Source organism: Salvelinus fontinalis, chromosome 30 (assembly GCF_029448725.1).
Source record: "Salvelinus fontinalis isolate EN_2023a chromosome 30, ASM2944872v1, whole genome shotgun sequence".
Classification (NCBI taxonomy): domain Eukaryota; kingdom Metazoa; phylum Chordata; class Actinopteri; order Salmoniformes; family Salmonidae; genus Salvelinus; species Salvelinus fontinalis.
In genome coordinates, this window is record NC_074694.1 from 6,539,532 (window position 1) to 6,561,017 (window position 21,486).

General features: G+C 42.0%; 1 protein-coding gene across 1 annotated transcript in view; it reads left to right on the top strand.

The window, feature by feature from the left end:
• The window catches only part of LOC129828575 (cadherin-related family member 1-like), a 37,465-nt gene extending 16,783 nt beyond the window's left edge, over window positions 1-20,682 (top strand). The window contains exons 12-17 of the mRNA XM_055889621.1: window positions 1-106; window positions 716-880; window positions 7,504-7,571; window positions 8,848-9,076; window positions 9,946-10,200; window positions 17,914-20,682. The exon at window positions 1-106 is cut by the window's left edge and continues 47 nt beyond it. Of these exons, the coding sequence (XP_055745596.1) occupies window positions 1-106; window positions 716-880; window positions 7,504-7,571; window positions 8,848-9,076; window positions 9,946-10,200; window positions 17,914-18,534 (1,444 nt within the window). The 3' untranslated portion in view covers window positions 18,535-20,682. The remainder of the gene's footprint in view (window positions 107-715; window positions 881-7,503; window positions 7,572-8,847; window positions 9,077-9,945; window positions 10,201-17,913) is intronic.
• Window positions 20,683-21,486: the final 804 nt, after the last annotated feature.

The following is a 21,486-nucleotide window of genomic DNA, read 5'->3' on the forward strand; positions in this document are numbered from 1 at the left end:
ACTCAGAGTGGTGCCCCAGACGGTCCTCAATGAAGCACAGGTCACCATCATCGTTGAAGACTCTGCTGCCATCGATTACGAAAAAGGCAAAACCTTAACATACAAGGTATTTCAGCCCGTCTTCAGCTGCACTTATGACAGACTGGGATATCAAATATTTGATCCTCGGAGGGACACTGTCAAATGGATTTGGTTGAACGTTTTTATAAAACAGTGCAGAAATTACCAGGTATTTACACAGTAAGAAATTACAATGGTTATTATACAGTAATAACCTATGAGTTACTTAATATAATATAAGAAAAATTTAGCAGACTCTTTTATCCAAAGTGACTTACTGTAATGCTTGCATGTATGTTTTATGTTTGGTCCCAGAGGGAATCCAACCCACAATCCTAGGCGTTACAATCACCATATTCATTCCGTAATATATATTTTGTTACTATAGTACACAGGTGTCAAACTCATTCCACGGGGGGCCGAGTGTCTGCGGGTTTTCGCTCCTCCCTTATACTTGATTGATGAATTAACATCACTAATTAGCTAGGAACTCCCCACACCTGGTTGTCTAGGGCTTTATTGAAAGGAAAAACCAAAAACCTGCAGACACTAGGCCCTCCGTGGAATGAGTTTGACACCCCTGCTATAGTACAACAGCAGGAAATAGCCCTGAGTAATTGATAGATTCGACATGTATTTTTCCCCCCCAACACAGTTACTAGCGATGGAGATGGACACCCTTGAGAGGTTCAGTGCCACGGCTGATATTGTGATTCATCTTCTGGACACCAATGACAACACTCCCAGGTTCACCTCAGAGTATTACGTCGCACGTATACCGGAAAACTCCCCCGGAGGCTCCGACGTTGTGTCTGTCACCGTGAGTACATCTGGATTATTCAACTCTACTCAAAAGGCCACTGCCAGCTAAATATGGTTACGTATAATCTCCCAACAATAAACCACCGATAGATGAATATTAATGGTTAGGGTTAATTGGAAACTGAAAGGAAGCAGGGATTTTCAGCTTGTAGGAGTTCCACAAAATGTGATATTTTGCCAGGAGAGTACTAACACCTGTATGATTGACCTGCAGCATAGTGTCACTGAATGGTGATATGAATTGGTAGTGATATACTGCTTTCTTCATACAATCCTCCACGAAATGCACTTAACTATAAGTCGCTCTAGATAAGATCGTCTGCTAAATGACTCAAGTGTAAACAGAAACTATGTAACCAAATTACTATTGAAACAACGATGATAACAATGTTGAAATAAAGTTAACATTGGACTATTATTTATTTTGGCATGAATCTGCTTCCGTAGCAGTATTATTGTTTATACTGGTATATTACTAGTAGTAAATGTTTAGCGGGAATTACAGTTTGGTGAGATGGAAACAATCCCGTTAGGATTTATCATGTTGACCTCTACCCTGTGATGTCCTTGTGTGGCTGCTATTCACCCCAGGGAATTGGATAGAGCCTAGTAGACAGCCCCTGCCGGGGTGAAATCCCCCTCACACCGTGTATGACCTTATCCTCACACTGTTCCAATCAGCTAATGGAGAGTCATTGTATGACCTTCTCTCAGGAGTTGAGTCCCAATGGACTCACTACTCAACAATATTGTCCACAAAAAAATAAGTTGTTAATATTATCATTAAACGGATACCATTATATGGTTATACATTAATTATGGATAAATAAAATGTTTGATAAGCGTTTATTTCCGGTGCGGTTACATTATTTTTTGAAGAGCCCGGAAATTCTCGTGAGCTTGATGTGCATGAGTCCCAACATTCTGACTCCTCTCCTCTATGCATTCTAACTTCTACTGTTTCCTCTAGTCTCCTCTATGTTCCGTTCCAGTATTCTACCAGCATTCTAACTTCTACTGTTTCCTCTAGTCTCCTCTATGTTCCGTTCCAGTATTCTACCAGCGTTCTAACTTCTACTGTTTCCTCTAGTCTACTCTATGTTCCGTTCCAGTATTCTACCAGCATTCTAACTTCTACTGTTTCCTCTAGTCTCCTCTATGTTCCGTTCCAGTATTCTAACTTCTACTGTATCCTCTAGTCTACTCTATGTTCCGTTCCAGTATTCTAACTTCTACTGTATCCTCTAGTCTCCTCTATGTTCCGTTCCAGTATTCTACCAGCATTCTAACTCCTCTCCTCTATGCATTCTAACTTCTACTGTATCCTCTAGTCTACTCTATGTTCCGTTAAATTATTCTACCAGCATTCTAACTTCTACTGTATCCTCTAGTCTACTCTATGTTCCGTTCCAGTATTCTACCAGCATTCTAACTCCTCTCCTCTATGCATTCTAACTTCTACTGTATCCTCTAGTCTACTCTATGTTCCGTTCCAGTATTCTACCAGCATTCTAACTTCTATTGTATCCTCTATGTTCCGTTCCAGTATTCTACCAGCATTCTAACTTCTACTGTATCCTCTATGTTCCGTTCCAGTATTCTACCAGCATTCTATCTTCTACTGTATCCTCTATGTTCCGTTCCAGTATTCTACCAGCATTCTAACTTCTACTGTTTCCTCTATGTTCCGTTCCAGTATTCTACCAGCATTCCATCTTCTACTGTATCCTCTATGTTCCGTTCCAGTATTCTACCAGCATTCTAACTTCTACTGTATCCTCTATGTTCCGTTCCAGTATTCTACCAGCATTCTAACTTCTACTGTTTCCTCTATGTTCCGTTCCAGTATTCTACCAGCATTCTAACTTCTACTGTATCCTCTATGTTCCGTTCCAGTATTCTACCAGCATTCTAACTTCTACTGTATCTTCTATGTTCCGTTCCAGTATTCTACCAGCATTCTAACTTCTACTGTTTCCTCTATGTTCCGTTCCAGTATTCTACCAGCATTCCATCTTCTACTGTATCCTCTATGTTCCGTTCCAGTATTCTACCAGCATTCTAACTTCTACTGTATCCTCTATGTTCCGTTCCAGTATTCTACCAGCATTCTAACTTCTACTGTATCCTCTATGTTCCGTTCCAGTATTCTACCAGCATTCTAACTTCTACTGTTTCCTCTATGTTCCGTTCCAGTATTCTACCAGCATTCTAACTTCTACTGTATCCTCTATGTTCTGTTCCAGTATTCTACCAGCATTCTAACTTCTACTGTATCCTCTATGTTCCGTTCCAGTATTCTACCAGCATTCTAACTTCTACTGTTTCCTCTATGTTCCGTTCCAGTATTCTACCAGCATTCCATCTTCTACTGTATCCTCTATGTTCCGTTCCAGTATTCTACCAGCATTCTAACTTCTACTGTATCCTCTATGTTCCGTTCCAGTATTCTACCAGCATTCAAACTTCTACTGTATCCTCTATGTTCCGTTCCAGTATTCTACCAGCATTCTAACTTCTACTGTTTCCTCTATGTTCCGTTCCAGTATTCTACCAGCATTCAAACTTCTACTGTATCCTCTATGTTCCGTTCCAGTATTCTACCAGCATTCTAACTTCTACTGTATCCTCTATGTTCCGTTCCAGTATTCTACCAGCATTCAAACCTCTACTGTATCCTCTATGTTCCGTTAAATTATTCTACCAGCATTCTAACTTCTACTGTATGCTCTAGTCTACTCTATGTTCCATTCCAGTATTCTACCAGCATTCTAACTCCTCTCCTCTATGCATTCTAACTTCTACTGTATCCTCTAGTCTACTCTATGTTCCGTTCCAGTATTCTACCAGCATTCTAACTTCTACTGTATCCTTTATGTTCCGTTCCAGTATTCTACCAGCATTCTAACTTCTATTGTATCCTCTATGTTCCGTTCCAGTATTCTACCAGCATTCTAACTTCTACTGTATCCTCTATGTTCCGTTCCAGTATTCTACCAGCATTCTATCTTCTACTGTATCCTCTATGTTCCGTTCCAGTATTCTACCAGCATTCTAACTTCTACTGTTTCCTCTATGTTCCGTTCCAGTATTCTACCAGCATTCCATCTTCTACTGTATCCTCTATGTTCCGTTCCAGTATTCTTCCAGCATTCTAACTTCTACTGTTTCCTCTATGTTCCGTTCCAGTATTCTACCAGCATTCCATCTTCTACTGTATCCTCTATGTTCCGTTCCAGTATTCTACCAGCATTCTAACTTCTACTGTATCCTCTATGTTCCGTTCCAGTATTCTACCAGCATTCTAACTTCTACTGTTTCCTCTATGTTCCGTTCCAGTATTCTACCAGCATTCTAACTTCTACTGTATCCTCTATGTTCCGTTCCAGTATTCTACCAGCATTCTAACTTCTACTGTATCTTCTATGTTCCGTTCCAGTATTCTACCAGCATTCTAACTTCTACTGTTTCCTCTATGTTCCGTTCCAGTATTCTACCAGCATTCCATCTTCTACTGTATCCTCTATGTTCCGTTCCAGTATTCTACCAGCATTCTAACTTCTACTGTATCCTCTATGTTCCGTTCCAGTATTCTACCAGCATTCTAACTTCTACTGTATCCTCTATGTTCCGTTCCAGTATTCTACCAGCATTCTAACTTCTACTGTTTCCTCTATGTTCCGTTCCAGTATTCTACCAGCATTCTAACTTCTACTGTATCCTCTATGTTCTGTTCCAGTATTCTACCAGCATTCTAACTTCTACTGTATCCTCTATGTTCCGTTCCAGTATTCTACCAGCATTCTAACTTCTACTGTATCCTCTATGTTCCGTTCCAGTATTCTACCAGCATTCTAACTTCTACTGTTTCCTCTATGTTCCGTTCCAGTATTCTACCAGCATTCTAACTTCTACTGTATCCTCTATGTTCTGTTCCAGTATTCTACCAGCATTCTAACTTCTACTGTATCCTCTATGTTCCGTTCCAGTATTCTACCAGCATTCTAACTTCTACTGTTTCCTCTATGTTCCGTTCCAGTATTCTACCAGCATTCCATCTTCTACTGTATCCTCTATGTTCCGTTCCAGTATTCTACCAGCATTCTAACTTCTACTGTATCCTCTATGTTCCGTTCCAGTATTCTACCAGCATTCTAACTTCTGCTGTTTCCTCTATGTTCCGTTCCAGTATTCTACCAGCATTCTAACTTCTACTGTATCCTCTATGTTCCGTTCCAGTATTCTACCAGCATTCAAACTTCTACTGTATCCTCTATGTTCCGTTCCAGTATTCTACCAGCATTCTAACTTCTACTGTATCCTCTATGTTCCGTTCCAGTATTCTACCAGCATTCAAACTTCTACTGTATCCTCTATGTTCCGTTCCAGTATTCTACCAGCATTCTAACTTCTACTGTATCCTCTATGTTCCGTTCCAGTATTCTACCAGCATTCAAACTTCTACTGTATCCTCTATGTTCCGTTAAATTATTCTACCAGCATTCTAACTTCTACTGTATGCTCTAGTCTACTCTATGTTCCATTCCAGTATTCTACCAGCATTCTAACTCCTCTCCTCTATGCATTCTAACTTCTACTGTATCCTCTAGTCTACTCTATGTTCCGTTCCAGTATTCTACCAGCATTCTAACTTCTACTGTATCCTTTATGTTCCGTTCCAGTATTCTACCAGCATTCTAACTTCTATTGTATCCTCTATGTTCCGTTCCAGTATTCTACCAGCATTCTAACTTCTACTGTATCCTCTATGTTCCGTTCCAGTATTCTACCAGCATTCTATCTTCTACTGTATCCTCTATGTTCCGTTCCAGTATTCTACCAGCATTCTAACTTCTACTGTTTCCTCTATGTTCCGTTCCAGTATTCTACCAGCATTCCATCTTCTACTGTATCCTCTATGTTCCGTTCCAGTATTCTTCCAGCATTCTAACTTCTACTGTTTCCTCTATGTTCCGTTCCAGTATTCTACCAGCATTCCATCTTCTACTGTATCCTCTATGTTCCGTTCCAGTATTCTACCAGCATTCTAACTTCTACTGTATCCTCTATGTTCCGTTCCAGTATTCTACCAGCATTCTAACTTCTACTGTTTCCTCTATGTTCCGTTCCAGTATTCTACCAGCATTCTAACTTCTACTGTATCCTCTATGTTCCGTTCCAGTATTCTACCAGCATTCTAACTTCTACTGTATCTTCTATGTTCCGTTCCAGTATTCTACCAGCATTCTAACTTCTACTGTTTCCTCTATGTTCCGTTCCAGTATTCTACCAGCATTCCATCTTCTACTGTATCCTCTATGTTCCGTTCCAGTATTCTACCAGCATTCTAACTTCTACTGTATCCTCTATGTTCCGTTCCAGTATTCTACCAGCATTCTAACTTCTACTGTATCCTCTATGTTCCGTTCCAGTATTCTACCAGCATTCTAACTTCTACTGTTTCCTCTATGTTCCGTTCCAGTATTCTACCAGCATTCTAACTTCTACTGTATCCTCTATGTTCTGTTCCAGTATTCTACCAGCATTCTAACTTCTACTGTATCCTCTATGTTCCGTTCCAGTATTCTACCAGCATTCTAACTTCTACTGTATCCTCTATGTTCCGTTCCAGTATTCTACCAGCATTCTAACTTCTACTGTTTCCTCTATGTTCCGTTCCAGTATTCTACCAGCATTCTAACTTCTACTGTATCCTCTATGTTCTGTTCCAGTATTCTACCAGCATTCTAACTTCTACTGTATCCTCTATGTTCCGTTCCAGTATTCTACCAGCATTCTAACTTCTACTGTTTCCTCTATGTTCCGTTCCAGTATTCTACCAGCATTCCATCTTCTACTGTATCCTCTATGTTCCGTTCCAGTATTCTACCAGCATTCTAACTTCTACTGTATCCTCTATGTTCCGTTCCAGTATTCTACCAGCATTCTAACTTCTGCTGTTTCCTCTATGTTCCGTTCCAGTATTCTACCAGCATTCTAACTTCTACTGTATCCTCTATGTTCCGTTCCAGTATTCTACCAGCATTCAAACTTCTACTGTATCCTCTATGTTCCGTTCCAGTATTCTACCAGCATTCTAACTTCTACTGTATCCTCTATGTTCCGTTCCAGTATTCTACCAGCATTCAAACTTCTACTGTATCCTCTATGTTCCGTTCCAGTATTCTACCAGCATTCTAACTTCTACTGTATCCTCTATGTTCCGTTCCAGTATTCTACCAGCATTCTAACTTCTACTGTATCCTCTATGTTCCGTTCCAGTATTCTACCAGCATTCAAACTTCTACTGTATCCTCTATGTTCCGTTCCAGTATTCTACCAGCATTCTAACTTCTACTGTATCCTCTATGTTCCGTTCCAGTGTTCTAACAGCATTCAAACTTCTACTGTATCCTCTATGTTCCGTTCCAGTATTCTACCAGCATTCAAACTTCTACTGTATCCTCTATGTTCCGTTCCAGTATTCTACCAGCATTCTAACTTCTACTGTTTCCTCTATGTTCCGTTCCAGTATTCTACCAGCATTCTAACTTCTATCCTCCAGTCTACTCTATGTTCCGGTCCAGTGTTCTAACTCCCTTTTTCTTGGTTGCGTTCCAGGCCAATGATCCAGATTCTGGCCTTTGGGGTGAAGTCAAATACTCCATCTATGGTTCCAGAACTGATTTGTAAGTATAGTAGAGTCCTGCTAACACCAATGATTGTTGGACATGATGATCTGTGTAAAATCACTTCCTCAGTTGATGTGGAGCCAGTTGAATAGATCAAAATGGGCAAAAATGTTCACTTATACAATATCATTATTCGTGCCATCTGGTTATGTGTTGGGACAGATTATTCTTTATATTGGGACACTACATTACATCCGTTTTTTTTACCCTTAAGTGTGACGTTACTGTACTTGTGTGTGGGAAATTGTTCTTCAACAGGAAAAGTAAAAAAAAATAACTGGAGTTCGGTTTTAAATAATCTCTTAGATTCTTCCCCTTTGATTGTGAAATGGGAGCAGCCAGTATCCCAGTATATTGTCTTGGCTCTGCTGGTAGACTGTAGCTCCTCTCCTCTCTTCTGTAACAGCTTTCTCTAAGATGGCAGCAAGATACTGACTGGTTAATCTCGTAATTGGATTGTAGGGTAAGAAATAGCCTGCCAGGCTTGGATGCCTCTTGTAGAGAGGGCCAATTAACATGCAATGTGACAGCTGGAACTCTGCTATGGAAAGCAAGGCAGGCAGTACATTGAAAAAATAAGTGTCAATTTATCTTCCAGTTTTGCTTGCCGTCTTGACAGGGGAAGTCAAATTCTAAATGTGTGAAAGTTAACAGGTTGCTTTGTATTTGTTAATTTTCACAGGGAATATGTTGTGAAATGAAAATGATTGAAAATGGCTGAATATGTGCCGCTTTCACAACATTGGACATAACAAAATGTGTACTGGACAAATACTTACCTTTGTGGATAATACAGAAAACTTTATCCAGCATCTGGACCACAGGACTTCTTGACAAATGTTTTACCACAAGTTTTAATCCAAGATTAAACTGTAGCGCACAGTACATACAGTGCATAACATTGACTGTTACATAACTGCCAATTGACTGTCAATATCCTACCAATATACTCTTAATATACTGCCAATATACTGCTAATATACTACCATACTGTCAATATTCTTCCAATATACTCTTAATATACTGCCAATATACTGCTAATATACTGCTAATATACTACCATACTGTCAATATTCTACCAATATACTTCTAAAATACTGCCAATATACTGTTAGTATACTGCCAATATACTGTTAGTATACTGCCAATATGCTGCTAAAATTCTGCCAATATATTCTTCCAATATAATGCTATCATATAGCCAATATACTCCCAATATACTACTAATATACTGTCAATATACTGCCAATGCACTCTCTGTTGTGTATTCCAGGTTTCTCATCCATCCGTCTTCAGGCATCATATACACCCAGGCCTGGGCCACTCTGGATGCTGAGGTCAAGTCCAAGTACAACTTCTACGTGAAGGCAGAGGACACAGAGGGAAAGTACAGCCTGGCGGAGGTGTTTGTCACTGTCCTGGACATCAACGACCATGTCCCAGAGTTCGATGACAGCCTTGTGGAGCGGACCATGGTCATTGGTGCACCTGTTAGAGTAGAGGTATGTACAGTAGCCATAAGATAAGATGACAGTATTATATAGATCCCTAAAGGAGGTATGTACAGTAGCTATAAGATAAGACGACAGTATTATATAGATCCCTAAAGGAGGTATGTACAGTAGCTATAAGATAAGACAACAGTATTATATAGATCCCTAAAGGAGGTATGCACAGTAGCTATAAGATAAGACGACAGTATTATATAGATCCCTAAAGGAGGTATGTACAGTAGCCATGTGGTGTGTAGAGGTGTTCCCTAGGGGTTCACTGGCCATCGGTCCGGTTTGGTCCTAGTATACACTGTATGAATCGTTATAACCCTAGTAAACACTGTATGAATCGTTACAACCCTAGTTAACACTGTATGAATCGTTACAACCCTAGTTAACACTGTTTGAATCGTTACAACCCTAGTTAACACTGTATGAATCGTTACAACCCTAGTTAACACTGTATGAATCGTTACAACCCTAGTTAACACTGTATGAATCGTTACAACCCTAGTTAACACTGTATGAATCGTTACAACCCTAGTTAACACTGTATGAATCGTTACAACCCTAGTTAACACTGTATGAATCGTTACAACCCTAGTTAACACTGTATGAATCGTTACAACCCTAGTTAACACTGTATGAATCATTACAACCCTAGTTAAAACTGTATGAATCATTACAACCCTAGTTAACACTGTATGAATCGTTACAACCCTAGTTAACACTGTATATTGAATGTTTGTCTTTGTTGGATGATAATTACCTGAAACATAAAATGTGAGCCTATCCAGAACCACTTCAGTATATATACAGTATATATCTATATTTAAGTAATGTGTTTGGTTTTGCCGCTTTTTCCTTGTTTCATTCAGGCAATAGATGCCGATGCAGGGTCGCCCAATAACATCATTGAGTATTCCATCATGCAAGCTGAGCCGAACAACATCTTCGACATCGACGCGGAGACGGGAGAGATCAACCTGAAGTCGTACATCAAGTCCATGGAGATTGTGCAGAACATCACCAAGCGGAAAGACTGCAGGTGGTCTCTGGTGGTCCAAGCCCGGGACCGAGGGTCTCCGTCCTTCAGCACTACCGCCGTGGTCAACATCGACATCACTGAGGCGGTAAGTTCAATGTTTCCTGACCTTAACCCTAACCTTAGAGTTATAACCTTAACCTTAACCTAACTCAAACCTTAACCTAACTCTAACCCTAACCTTAACCTAACTCTAACCTTAACCTAATTCTAACCCTAACCTTAACCTAATTCTAATCCTAACTGTAGAGTTATAAACTTAACCTAACTCTAACTCTAACCTTAACCTAACTCTAACCCTAACCTTAACCTAACCCTAACCTTAACCTAACTCTAACCTTAACCTAACTCTAACCTTAACCTAACTCTAACCTTAACCTAACTCTAACCTTAACCTAACTCTAACCTAACCCTAACCTTAACCTAACCCTAACCTTAACCTAACCCTAACCTTAACCTAACCCTAACCTTAACCTAACTCTAACCTAACCCTAACCTTAACTCGAACCCTAACCTTAACCTAACTCGATCCCTAACCTAACTCTAACCTTAACCTAACTCTAACCTTAACCTAACTCTAACCTAACTCTAACCTTAACCTAATTCTAACCCTAACCTTAACCTAATTCTAACCCTAACTGTAGAGTTATAAACTTAACCTAACTCTAACCTTAAGCTAACTCTAACCTTAACCTAACTCTAACCTTAACCTAACTCTAACCCTAACCTTAACCTAACTCTAACCCTGACCTTAACCTAACTCTAACTCTAACCTTAACATAACTCTAACCTTAACCTTAACCTAACTCTAACCTTAACCTAACTCGAACCTTAACCTAACTCGAACCCTAACCTTAACCTAACTCGAACCCTAACCTAACTCTAACCGTAGAGTTATAACCCTAACCCTAATCTAACTGTAATGCTGACCCAATGTTCCCTCTAAACTGCAGCTCCCCACGACTGCCATCAGTCCACAGAGAGAAGCAGGAGATTGAATTTTCACTCAACTTTCTAGAGCAGTGGTCACGAACCGGTTGATCGCGATCGACTGGTCCATCTCCTAGGCATTCCTAGTCGATCGCCAAACATTTCTGTAAAAAAAAACAACAACAATAAAGCCTTGTGTTCCTTTTTTAGTTTATTTTAGTCTTGTGCTGTTGGTGGTAGATGCACCAGATTCAGCTGCCCTGCGCGCTGGGTAGGAGAACTGTTGCCATTTTGAAAATGTCTTATGTCTGAAGGACCCGTAGATAAACAGGTTAATGTCCTGCATGTTTTCTGGGAATGTAGGCTTACATTGAACACCACACATTGGCTGCTATTGTAGGCTGAATGATAGAACAGCTATGTCCATGGTCAAATGTTATGGGATGCATTTTCTCCATTGTTTTTGATGGTAGGCCACTCTGGTAGACCTACAATATGATCCAATAGCCACAACAGCCTACCTAACCACTGTTAAAACTGTAAAGTGGTTACAGCCTCAGTGTTTACAGTAAAACTGTAACTTAAAGTGGGTACAGCCTCAGTGTTTACAGTAAAACTGTAACTTAAAGTGGTTACAGCCTCAGTGTTTACAGTAAAACTGTAACTTAAAGTGGTTACAGCCTCAGTGTTTACAGTAAAACTGTAACTTAAAGTGGTTACAGCCTCAGTGTTTACAGTAAAACTGTAACTTAAAGTGGTTACAGCCTCAGTGTTTACAGTAAAACTTTAACTTAAAGTGGTTACAGCCTCAGTGTTTACAGTAAAACTTTAACTTAAAGTGGTTACAGCCTCAGTGTTTACAGTAAAACTTTAACTTAAAGTGGTTACAGCCTCAGTGTTTACAGTAAAACTGTAAATTAAAGTGGTTACAGCCTCAGTGTTTACAGTAAAACTTTAACTTAAAGTGGTTACAGCCTCAGTGTTTACAGTAAAACTTTAACTTAAAGTGGTTACAGCCTCAGTGTTTACAGTAAAACTGTAACTTAAAGTGGTTACAGCCTCAGTGTTTAGAGTAAAACTGTAAATTAAAGTGGTTACAGCCTCAGTGTTTACAGTAAATGCGCGCTGGAAGTTGCACAGAAGTTTCACAACGTTCAAGTTTGTGCTCAGCAGACCTGAAATTAGCTCTGTGTCAGTTTCTTTTTTGCTGACTACGGCTGTGGTGAGCATCGGCATCACTGGGCTGTAAGAGTTTAAACCTAAGTTACCTAGCCCTTACCTTAACTAACCCAAACCCTTAACTAACCCAAACCCTTAACTAACCCAAACCCTTAACTAACCCAAACCCATAGCCTTCTAACCTTAACTAACCCAAACCCTTAACTAACCCAAACCCATAGCCTTCTAACCTTAACTAACCCAAACCCTTAACTAACCCAAACCCATAGCCTTCTAACCTTAACTAACCCAAACCCTTACAATAGCCTTCTAACCTTAATTAACCCAAACCCGTAACTTAACCAAACCCATAGCCTTCAAACCTTAACTAACCCAAACCTTTACAATAGCCTTCTAACCTTAATTAACCCAAACCCGTAACTAACCCAAACCCATAGCCTTCAAACCTTAACTAACCCAAACCCTTACAATAGCCTTCTAACCTTAACTAACCCAAACCCTTAACTTACCCAAACCCATAGCATTCTAACCTTATCATAGCCATCTAACCTTAACTAACCTAAACCCTTACCATAGCCATAGCATATTTTAAACAGTTTAATATACTATACTGAAGTAAAAAAACATGAAGTCATTTATTTTCAGGCCCAGTGTCTATTTGAGCCCCTTTGTCAGAAGATCAGAGTAATATCTCATATCAAACCCAGAGACCCAGTAGCTGTCTATGGCAGTGCTTTGTGAACCTGTCACAGGAACTTAATCCTCATCAGAAACATGCTAGTGAACAGATGGATCAGACAGTTCCTGATGAGCCCACGGGGCAGGGCACCACGTAGGGAATAGATTGTGATTTGGGTCACATCCTAAGCCTCTATGATCAACAGTCACAGCAGGCTGGGATGAATGGATCAGCGTCAAAGCATATCTCGTAATATCATCTTTGCCAGTTAACAGATGTTTTTATCCAAAGTGACGTACAGTACAGTGAGTACATACTTGATTAGCGCATTAGCGTATGAGCTTCCTGTGGGAATTGAACCCTCAACTTTGGTGTTGCTGGACCCATGCTTTTACCAAGTGAGCCACAAAGGACCACCTGCAGTCATCATGTTGCTACTGTTATAGAGATGTAGTCTGGGGCTCCTCTGTCAGTACTGTTATAGAGATGTAGTCTGTCTGGGGCTCCTCTGTCAGTACTGTTATAGAGATGTAGTCTGTCTGGGGCTCCTCTGTCAGTACTGTTATAGAGATGTAGTCTGTCTGGGGCTCCTCTGTCAGTACTGTTATAGAGATGTAGTCTGGGACTCCTCTGTCAGTGCTGTTATAGAGATGTAGTCTGTCTGGGGCTCCTCTGTCAGTACTGTTATAGAGATGTAGTCTGTCTGGGGCTCCTCTGTCAGTACTGTTATAGAGATGTAGTCTGTCTGGGGCTCCTCTGTCAGTACTGTTATAGAGATGTAGTCTGTCTGGGCTCCTCTGTCAGTACTGTTATAGAGATGTAGTCTGGGGCTCCTCTGTCAGTACTGTTATAGAGATGTAGTCTGGGGCTCCTCTGTCAGTACTGTTATAGAGATGTAGTCTGTCTGAGGCTCCTCTGTCAGTACTGTTATAGAGATGTAGTCTGTCTGAGGCTCCTCTGTCAGTACTGTTATAGAGATGTAGTCTGTCTGGGCTCCTCTGTCAGTACTGTTATAGAGATGTAGTCTGTCTGGGGCTCCTCTGTCAGTACTGTTATAGAGATGTAGTCTGTCTGGGGCTCCTCTGTCAGTACTGTTATAGAGATGTAGTCTGTCTGGGGCTCCTCTGTCAGTACTGTTATAGAGATGTAGTCTGGGGCTCCTCTGTCAATACTGTTATAGAGATGTAGTCTGTCTGGGGCTCCTCTGTCAGTACTGTTATAGAGATGTAGTCTGTCTGGGGCTCCTCTGTCAGTACTGTTATAGAGATGTAGTCTGTCTGGGGGCTCCTCTGTCAGTACTGTTATAGAGATGTAGTCTGTCTGGAGCTCCTCTGTCAGTACTGTTATAGAGATGTAGTCTGTCTGGGGCTCCTCTGTCAGTACTGTTATAGAGATGTAGTCTGTCTGGGGCTCCTCTGTCAGTACTGTTATAGAGATGTAGTCTGTTATAGAGATGTAGTCTGTCTGGGGCTCCTCTGTCAGTACTGTTATAGAGATGTAGTCTGTCTCCTCTGTCAGTACTGTTATAGAGATGTAGTCTGTCTGGGGCTCCTCTGTCAGTACTGTTATAGAGATGTAGTCTGTCTCCTCTGTCAGTACTGTTATAGAGATGTAGTCTGTCTGGGGCTCCTCTGTCAGTACTGTTATAGAGATGTAGTCTGTCTGGGGCTCCTCTGTCAGTACTGTTATAGAGATGTAGTCTGTCTGGGGCTCCTCTGTCAGTGCTGTTATAGAGATGTAGTCTGGGGCTCCTCTGTCAGTACTGTTATAGAGATGTAGTCTGGGGCTCCTCTGTCAGTACTGTTATAGAGATGTAGTCTGTCTGGGACTCCTCTGTCAGTACTGTTATAGAGATGTAGTCTGTCTGGGGCTCCTCTGTCAGTGCTGTTATAGAGATGTAGTCTGTCTGGGGCTCCTCTGTCAGTACTGTTATAGAGATGTAGTCTGAGATGTAGTCTGTCTGGGCTCCTCTGTCAGTACTGTTATAGAGATGTAGTCTGTCTCCTCTGTCAGTACTGTTATAGAGATGTAGTCTGTCTGGGCTCCTCTGTCAGTACTGTTATAGAGATGTAGTCTGTCTCCTCTGTCAGTACTGTTATAGAGATGTAGTCTGTCTGGGACTCCTCTGTCAGTACTGTTATAGAGATGTAGTCTGGGGCTCCTCTGTCATTACTGTTATAGAGATGTAGTCTGGGGCTCCTCTGTCAGTGCTGTTATAGAGATGTAGTCTGTCTGGGACTCCTCTGTCGGTACTGTTATAGAGATGTAGTCTGTCTGGGTCTCCTCTGTCAGTACTGTTATAGAGATGTAGTCTGTCTGAGGCTCCTCTGTCAGTACTGTTATAGAGATGTAGTCTGTCTGGGGCTCCTCTGTCAGTACTGTTATAGAGATGTAGTCTGTTATAGAGATGTAGTCTGGGGCTCCTCTGTCAGTACTGTTATAGAGATGTAGTCTGTCTGGGGCTCCTCTGTCAGTACTGTTATAGAGATGTAGTCTGGGGCTCCTCTGTCAGTACTGTTATAGAGATGTAGTCTGGGGCTCCTCTGTCGGTGCTGTTATAGAGATGTAGTCTGTCTGGGGCTCCTCTGTCAGTACTGTTATAGAGATGTAGTCTGGGGCTCCTCTGTCAGTACTGTTATAGAGATGTAGTCTTTCTGGGGCTCCTATGTCAGTACTGTTATAGAGATGTAGTCTGGGGCTCCTCTGTCGGTGCTGTTATAGAGATGTAGTCTGTCTGGGGCTCCTATGTCAGTACTGTTATAGAGATGTAGTCTGGGTCTCCTCTGTCGGTGCTGTTATAGAGATGTAGTCTGTCTGGGGCTCCTCTGTCAGTACTGTTATAGAGATGTAGTCTGTCTGGGGCTCCTCTGTCAGTGCTGTTATAGAGATGTAGTCTGTCTGGGTCTCCTCTGTCAGTACTGTTATAGAGATGTAGTCTGAGATGTAGTCTGTCTGGGCTCCTCTGTCAGTACTGTTATAGAGATGTAGTCTGTCTGGGGCTCCTCTGTCAGTACTGTTATAGAGATGTAGTCTGTTATAGAGATGTAGTCTGTCTGGGGCTCCTCTGTCAGTACTGTTATAGAGATGTAGTCTGTCTGGGGCTCCTCTGTCAGTACTGTTATAGAGATGTAGTCTGTCTGGGGCTCCTCTGTCAGTACTGTTATAGAGATGTAGTCTGTTATAGAGATGTAGTCTGTCTGGGGCTCCTCTGTCAGTACTGTTATAGAGATGTAGTCTGTCTCCTCTGTCAGTACTGTTATAGAGATGTAGTCTGTCAGGGGCTCCTCTGTCAGTACTGTTATAGAGATGTAGTCTGTCTCCTCTGTCAGTACTGTTATAGAGATGTAGTCTGTCTGGGGCTCCTCTGTCAGTACTGTTATAGAGATGTAGTCTGTCTGGGACTCCTCTGTCGGTACTGTTATAGAGATGTAGTCTGTCTGGGTCTCCTCTGTCAGTACTGTTATAGAGATGTAGTCTGTCTGAGGCTCCTCTGTCAGTACTGTTATAGAGATGTAGTCTGTCTGGGGCTCCTCTGTCAGTACTGTTATAGAGATGTAGTCTGTTATAGAGATGTAGTCTGGGGCTCCTCTGTCAGTACTGTTATAGAGATGTAGTCTGTCTGGGGCTCCTCTGTCAGTACTGTTATAGAGATGTAGTCTGGGGCTCCTCTGTCAGTACTGTTATAGAGATGTAGTCTGGGGCTCCTCTGTCGGTGCTGTTATAGAGATGTAGTCTGTCTGGGGCTCCTCTGTCAGTACTGTTATAGAGATGTAGTCTGGGGCTCCTCTGTCAGTACTGTTATAGAGATGTAGTCTTTCTGGGGCTCCTATGTCAGTACTGTTATAGAGATGTAGTCTGGGGCTCCTCTGTCGGTGCTGTTATAGAGATGTAGTCTGTCTGGGGCTCCTATGTCAGTACTGTTATAGAGATGTAGTCTGGGGCTCCTCTGTCGGTGCTGTTATAGAGATGTAGTCTGTCTGGGGCTCCTCTGTCAGTACTGTTATAGAGATGTAGTCTGTCTGGGGCTCCTCTGTCAGTGCTGTTATAGAGATGTAGTCTGTCTGGGTCTCCTCTGTCAGTACTGTTATAGAGATGTAGTCTGAGATGTAGTCTGTCTGGGCTCCTCTGTCAGTACTGTTATAGAGATGTAGTCTGTCTGGGGCCCCTCTGTCAGTACTGTTATAGAGATGTAGTCTGTTATAGAGATGTAGTCTGTCTGGGGCTCCTCTGTCAGTACTGTTATAGAGATGTAGTCTGTCTGGGGCTCCTCTGTCAGTACTGTTATAGAGATGTAGTCTGGGACTCCTCTGTCAGTACTGTTATAGAGATGTAGTCTGTATGGGGCTCCTCTGTCAGTACTGTTATAGAGATGTAGTCTGTCTGGGACTCCTCTGTCAGTACTGTTATAGAGATGTAGTCTGGGGCTCCTCTGTCAGTACTGTTATAGAGATGTAGTCTGTCTGGGGCTCCTCTGTCAGTACTGTTATAGAGATGTAGTCTGGGACTCCTCTGTCAGTACTGTTATAGAGATGTAGTCTGTCTCCTCTGTCAGTACTGTTATAGAGATGTAGTCTGGGACTCCTCTGTCAGTACTGTTATAGAGATGTTGTCTGTTATAGAGATGTAGTCTGTCTGGGGCTCCTCTGTCAGAACTGTTATAGAGATGTAGTCTGTCTCCTCTGTCAGTACTGTTATAGAGATGTAGTCTGTCTGGGGCTCCTCTGTCAGTACTGTTATAGAGATGTAGTCTGTCTCCTCTGTCAGTACTGTTATAGAGATGTAGTCTGGGGCTCCTCTGTCAGTACTGTTATAGAGATGTAGTCTGTCTCCTCTGTCAGTACTGTTATAGAGATGTAGTCTGTCTGGGGCTCCTCTGTCAGTGCTTGGATCGTCCATGTCTGACCTTTGACCTCACTGCTTGCCTACATGTTTTGGACCAAAATTGTGAATGTTTAAAGTGTTTGATAATCTAGTCCTGTGATTAAAAGTATTTCTCTTTGTGCTCTTTTACAGACTCAAGTCAATTGGCCTATGGCAGCCTTTTTATTGCAAAGTAGGGACAACCCAATGAAGGCCCTAGGAATGGTCGCTGGTGTCATCAGCATATTGGTAGGGGTCACTGTCTTGATCTCCACGGCCACGTTCTTGCGCAACACCAAGTCCAACAGGATAATGCCGGCACGTCGCATCGTCATCAGACGGAGACCGCCAAGGGACCGCAAGCCGTGGACTTTTAACGTACCGTTCCGTGGTAGCGGAAACGACTCGTCGAACAAGTTCATTGTAGGCGACCCGGAAGCAGGGAGTGTCAACGTCAACCTCAACCACAAAAGCGGCCCCCGGTGGTCCAGGTCAAAACCCAAACCTACGCCCCCTAGAGCTCCCTGCCTGCCCCCTCCGTCCTGCCCTCCTCCATCCTCCAACCCCAGGCCCAGTGAGAGGCCCCGGCCCTGGGCAGCAGTGCCCACCGTCTCTGGGGGTCTGACCTCCACTGGTTCCAGGAGATCCAGCCAGAGCAGGGAGATCAACATCGGCTCTGACACTTCTAGGATCCCCGTCAGCTCAGCCCTGGTCTCTGAACTCAAAATGAGACTAGAGCAGAAAATCATTGAGAGCAACTCAAGCTATTATTGAACCCGATAGTTGTAGTGTGTGCTTGCACTCTAACCAATCTCTCAGTAATTGTCTCGACTTCTGAAGGTTACTCAGTCCTAGGATTGTAAAACTGCAAATGTAAAGGAAGGTTAACCGCTAGGCTCTTAACCACTAGGCTCTTAACCGCTAGACTCTTAACCGCTAGGCTCTTAACCACTAGGCTCTTAACCGCTAGACTCTTAACCGCTAGGCTCTTAACCGCTAGGCTCTTAACCGCTAGGCTCTTAACCGCTAGGCTCTTAACCGCTAGACTCTTAACCGCTAGGCTCTTAACCGCTAGGCTCTTAAGCGCTAGACTCTTAACCGCTAGGCTCTTAACCGCTAGACTCTTAACCGCTAGACTCTTAACCGCTAAGCTCTTAACCGCTAGACTCTTAACCGCTAGACTCTTAACCGCTAGGCTCTTAACCGCTAGGCTCTTAACCGCTAGACTCTTAACCGCTAGACTCTTAACCGCTAGACTCTTAACCGCTAGGCTCTTAACCGCTAGACTCTTTACCGCTAGGCTCTTAACCGCTAGACTCTTAACCGCTAGACTCTTAACCGCTAGACTCTTAACCGCTAGACTCTTAACCGCTAGGCTCTTAACCGCTAGGCTCTTAAACGCTAGGCTCTTAACCGCTAGGCTCTTAACCGCTAGACTCTTAACCGCTAGGCTCTTAACCGCTAGGCTCTTAACCGCTAGGCTCCTAACATCAGGTTCATTTCCTTTAAAAATGTTATTGACGACACAATTTCAAAGCAAGTCCTTTGTCAAAGCAATGTCGCAACACATTTTATTGAACCTATTTTTAATCCAACCACTTCTACATGTGTTCTTTAAAGATGTTAACATCACGTTGGATACTGGGGCCCTGGTCCAGAATAGTGCAGTATTTAGGGAATAGGATGCATCTTGGTTGAGCGCCCGCTGTCATCCAGCATTAGTATAACTAGACATGTTTCTGCTCTGCCATCTTGAGATCATGTCATGGGATCCTTTATTAGATAAGTCTTTGCATTGCTGCCATCTTGAGATCATGTCATGGGATCCTTTATTAGATACGTCTTTGCATTGCTGCCATCTTGAGGGAAACAACATGTTAACATGAATGTCTGAGGGGGAAATACTGAGCCATGTCTGAGGGAAGGATTTACTGCGCATTTATGTGTAAACAGAACTGAACGTGTGTTCCTCACATTTCCTGAAAAGTTGTATTTTATTTGCTTTAAGACCATGCAATGTTTTCATTAATAGTGCTTAAATATAGAATACGGATTAATATGTAAGCTATGTTGCCTGGCAAATGTACTCACTTTTACTTGTGCGTCAGAGCGATAATGCAGCTAACTGTATATAAGACAGCTATAAAATATGAGATATTCTTGACAGGATCAATGCCATTGCTTAAAACATGAAGTGCTCATAGACCTATGTAGTGACATTCTTTTTTTTTCAATTTTAAAGTTTTATAAAGTTTTCTTGTCTTTCAATCAACCAACAAAACATATTCCACATTGACAGATCTGACAGACTTAAAAAAAATATATAAAAAAATAACTGACAATAATAATAATAAAACAATTAATTAAAAAAACAGTAAAAAAAAAAAAAACATTTTTTAATTAAAGAATTAAAAACAACTTGCAGCAGCACTATCAAGGTTCTTGTTAGCTATTTCCAACTTTAGCTGAGACGACGAGCAAATAATTCGTTTTTACAGCACAGAGAAGAATTAGTGTAGTGACATTCTAATGGTGTTGGTCATATTTTGAAGCAGAGACGTAGAAGATTCTGAAGCTTTTGGTTCAAATCACTTTTTTTCTTAAATGCTTTTGCATTTCTAAATGGTAATATTTTAATTGGGTGGATTGTTGCTGGATTGGTGTTGGATTGGTGGTGGATTGGTGGTGGATTGGTGTTGGTGTTGGATTGGTGTTGGATTGGTGGTGGATTGGTGGTGGATTGGTGGTGGATTGGTGTTGGATTGGTGTTGGATTGGTGGTGGATTGGTGGTGGATTGGTGTTGGTGTTGGATTGGTGTTGGTGTTGGATTGGTGTTGGATTGGTGTTGGATTGGTGGTGGATTGGTGGTGGATTGGTGGTGGATTGGTGGTGGATTTGTGGTGGATTGGTGTTGGTGGTGGATTGGTGGTGGATTGGTGGTGGATTGGTGGTGGATTGGTGGTGGATTGGTGTTGGTGGTGGATTGGTGTTGGATTGGTGGTGGATTGGTGGTGGATTGGTGGTGGATTGGTGGTGGATTGGTGGTGGATTGGTGGTGGATTTGTGGTGGATTGGTGTTGGTGGTGGATTGGTGGTGGATTGGTGTTGGTGGTGGATTGGTGGTGGATTGGTGGTGGATTGGTGTTGGTGGTGGATTGGTGTTGGTGGTGGATTGGTGGTGGATTGGTGGTGGATTGGTGTTGGTGGTGGATTGGTGGTGGATTGGTGGTGGATTGGTGTTGGTGGTGGATTGGTGGTGGATTGGTGGTGGATTGGTGTTGGTGGTGGATTGGTGTTGGTGGTGGATTGGTGGTGGATTGGTGGTGGATTTGTGGTGGATTGGTGTTGGTGGTGGATTTGTGGTGGATTGGTGTTGGTGGTGGATTGGGATTGGTGGTGGATTGCTCATTTAACTGAAGGGATCTTTTTGTTGCTTCAGTCAATAAACTGTAGAAATCCGTCACCCTAGATTAGGCAGATTACCTAATCATTTATTTACACGCGAGTCAAAATAATCACTGTTTCTCAAAATTGGCCATAAACTTGGTCAGAATTTTGAAGCATTCGCTTCCACACTGTGTACAGTATGTACACACTTTAGGAAAATGTTTTGGATACCTAATGATAAAATATATTCTGTGTCTATGTACTGTATGTATGCTGTGTAACACTTGCCTGTCCCTTTAAGTGAAAACTTTATATTGTCTTTATATTTATCATTTTGA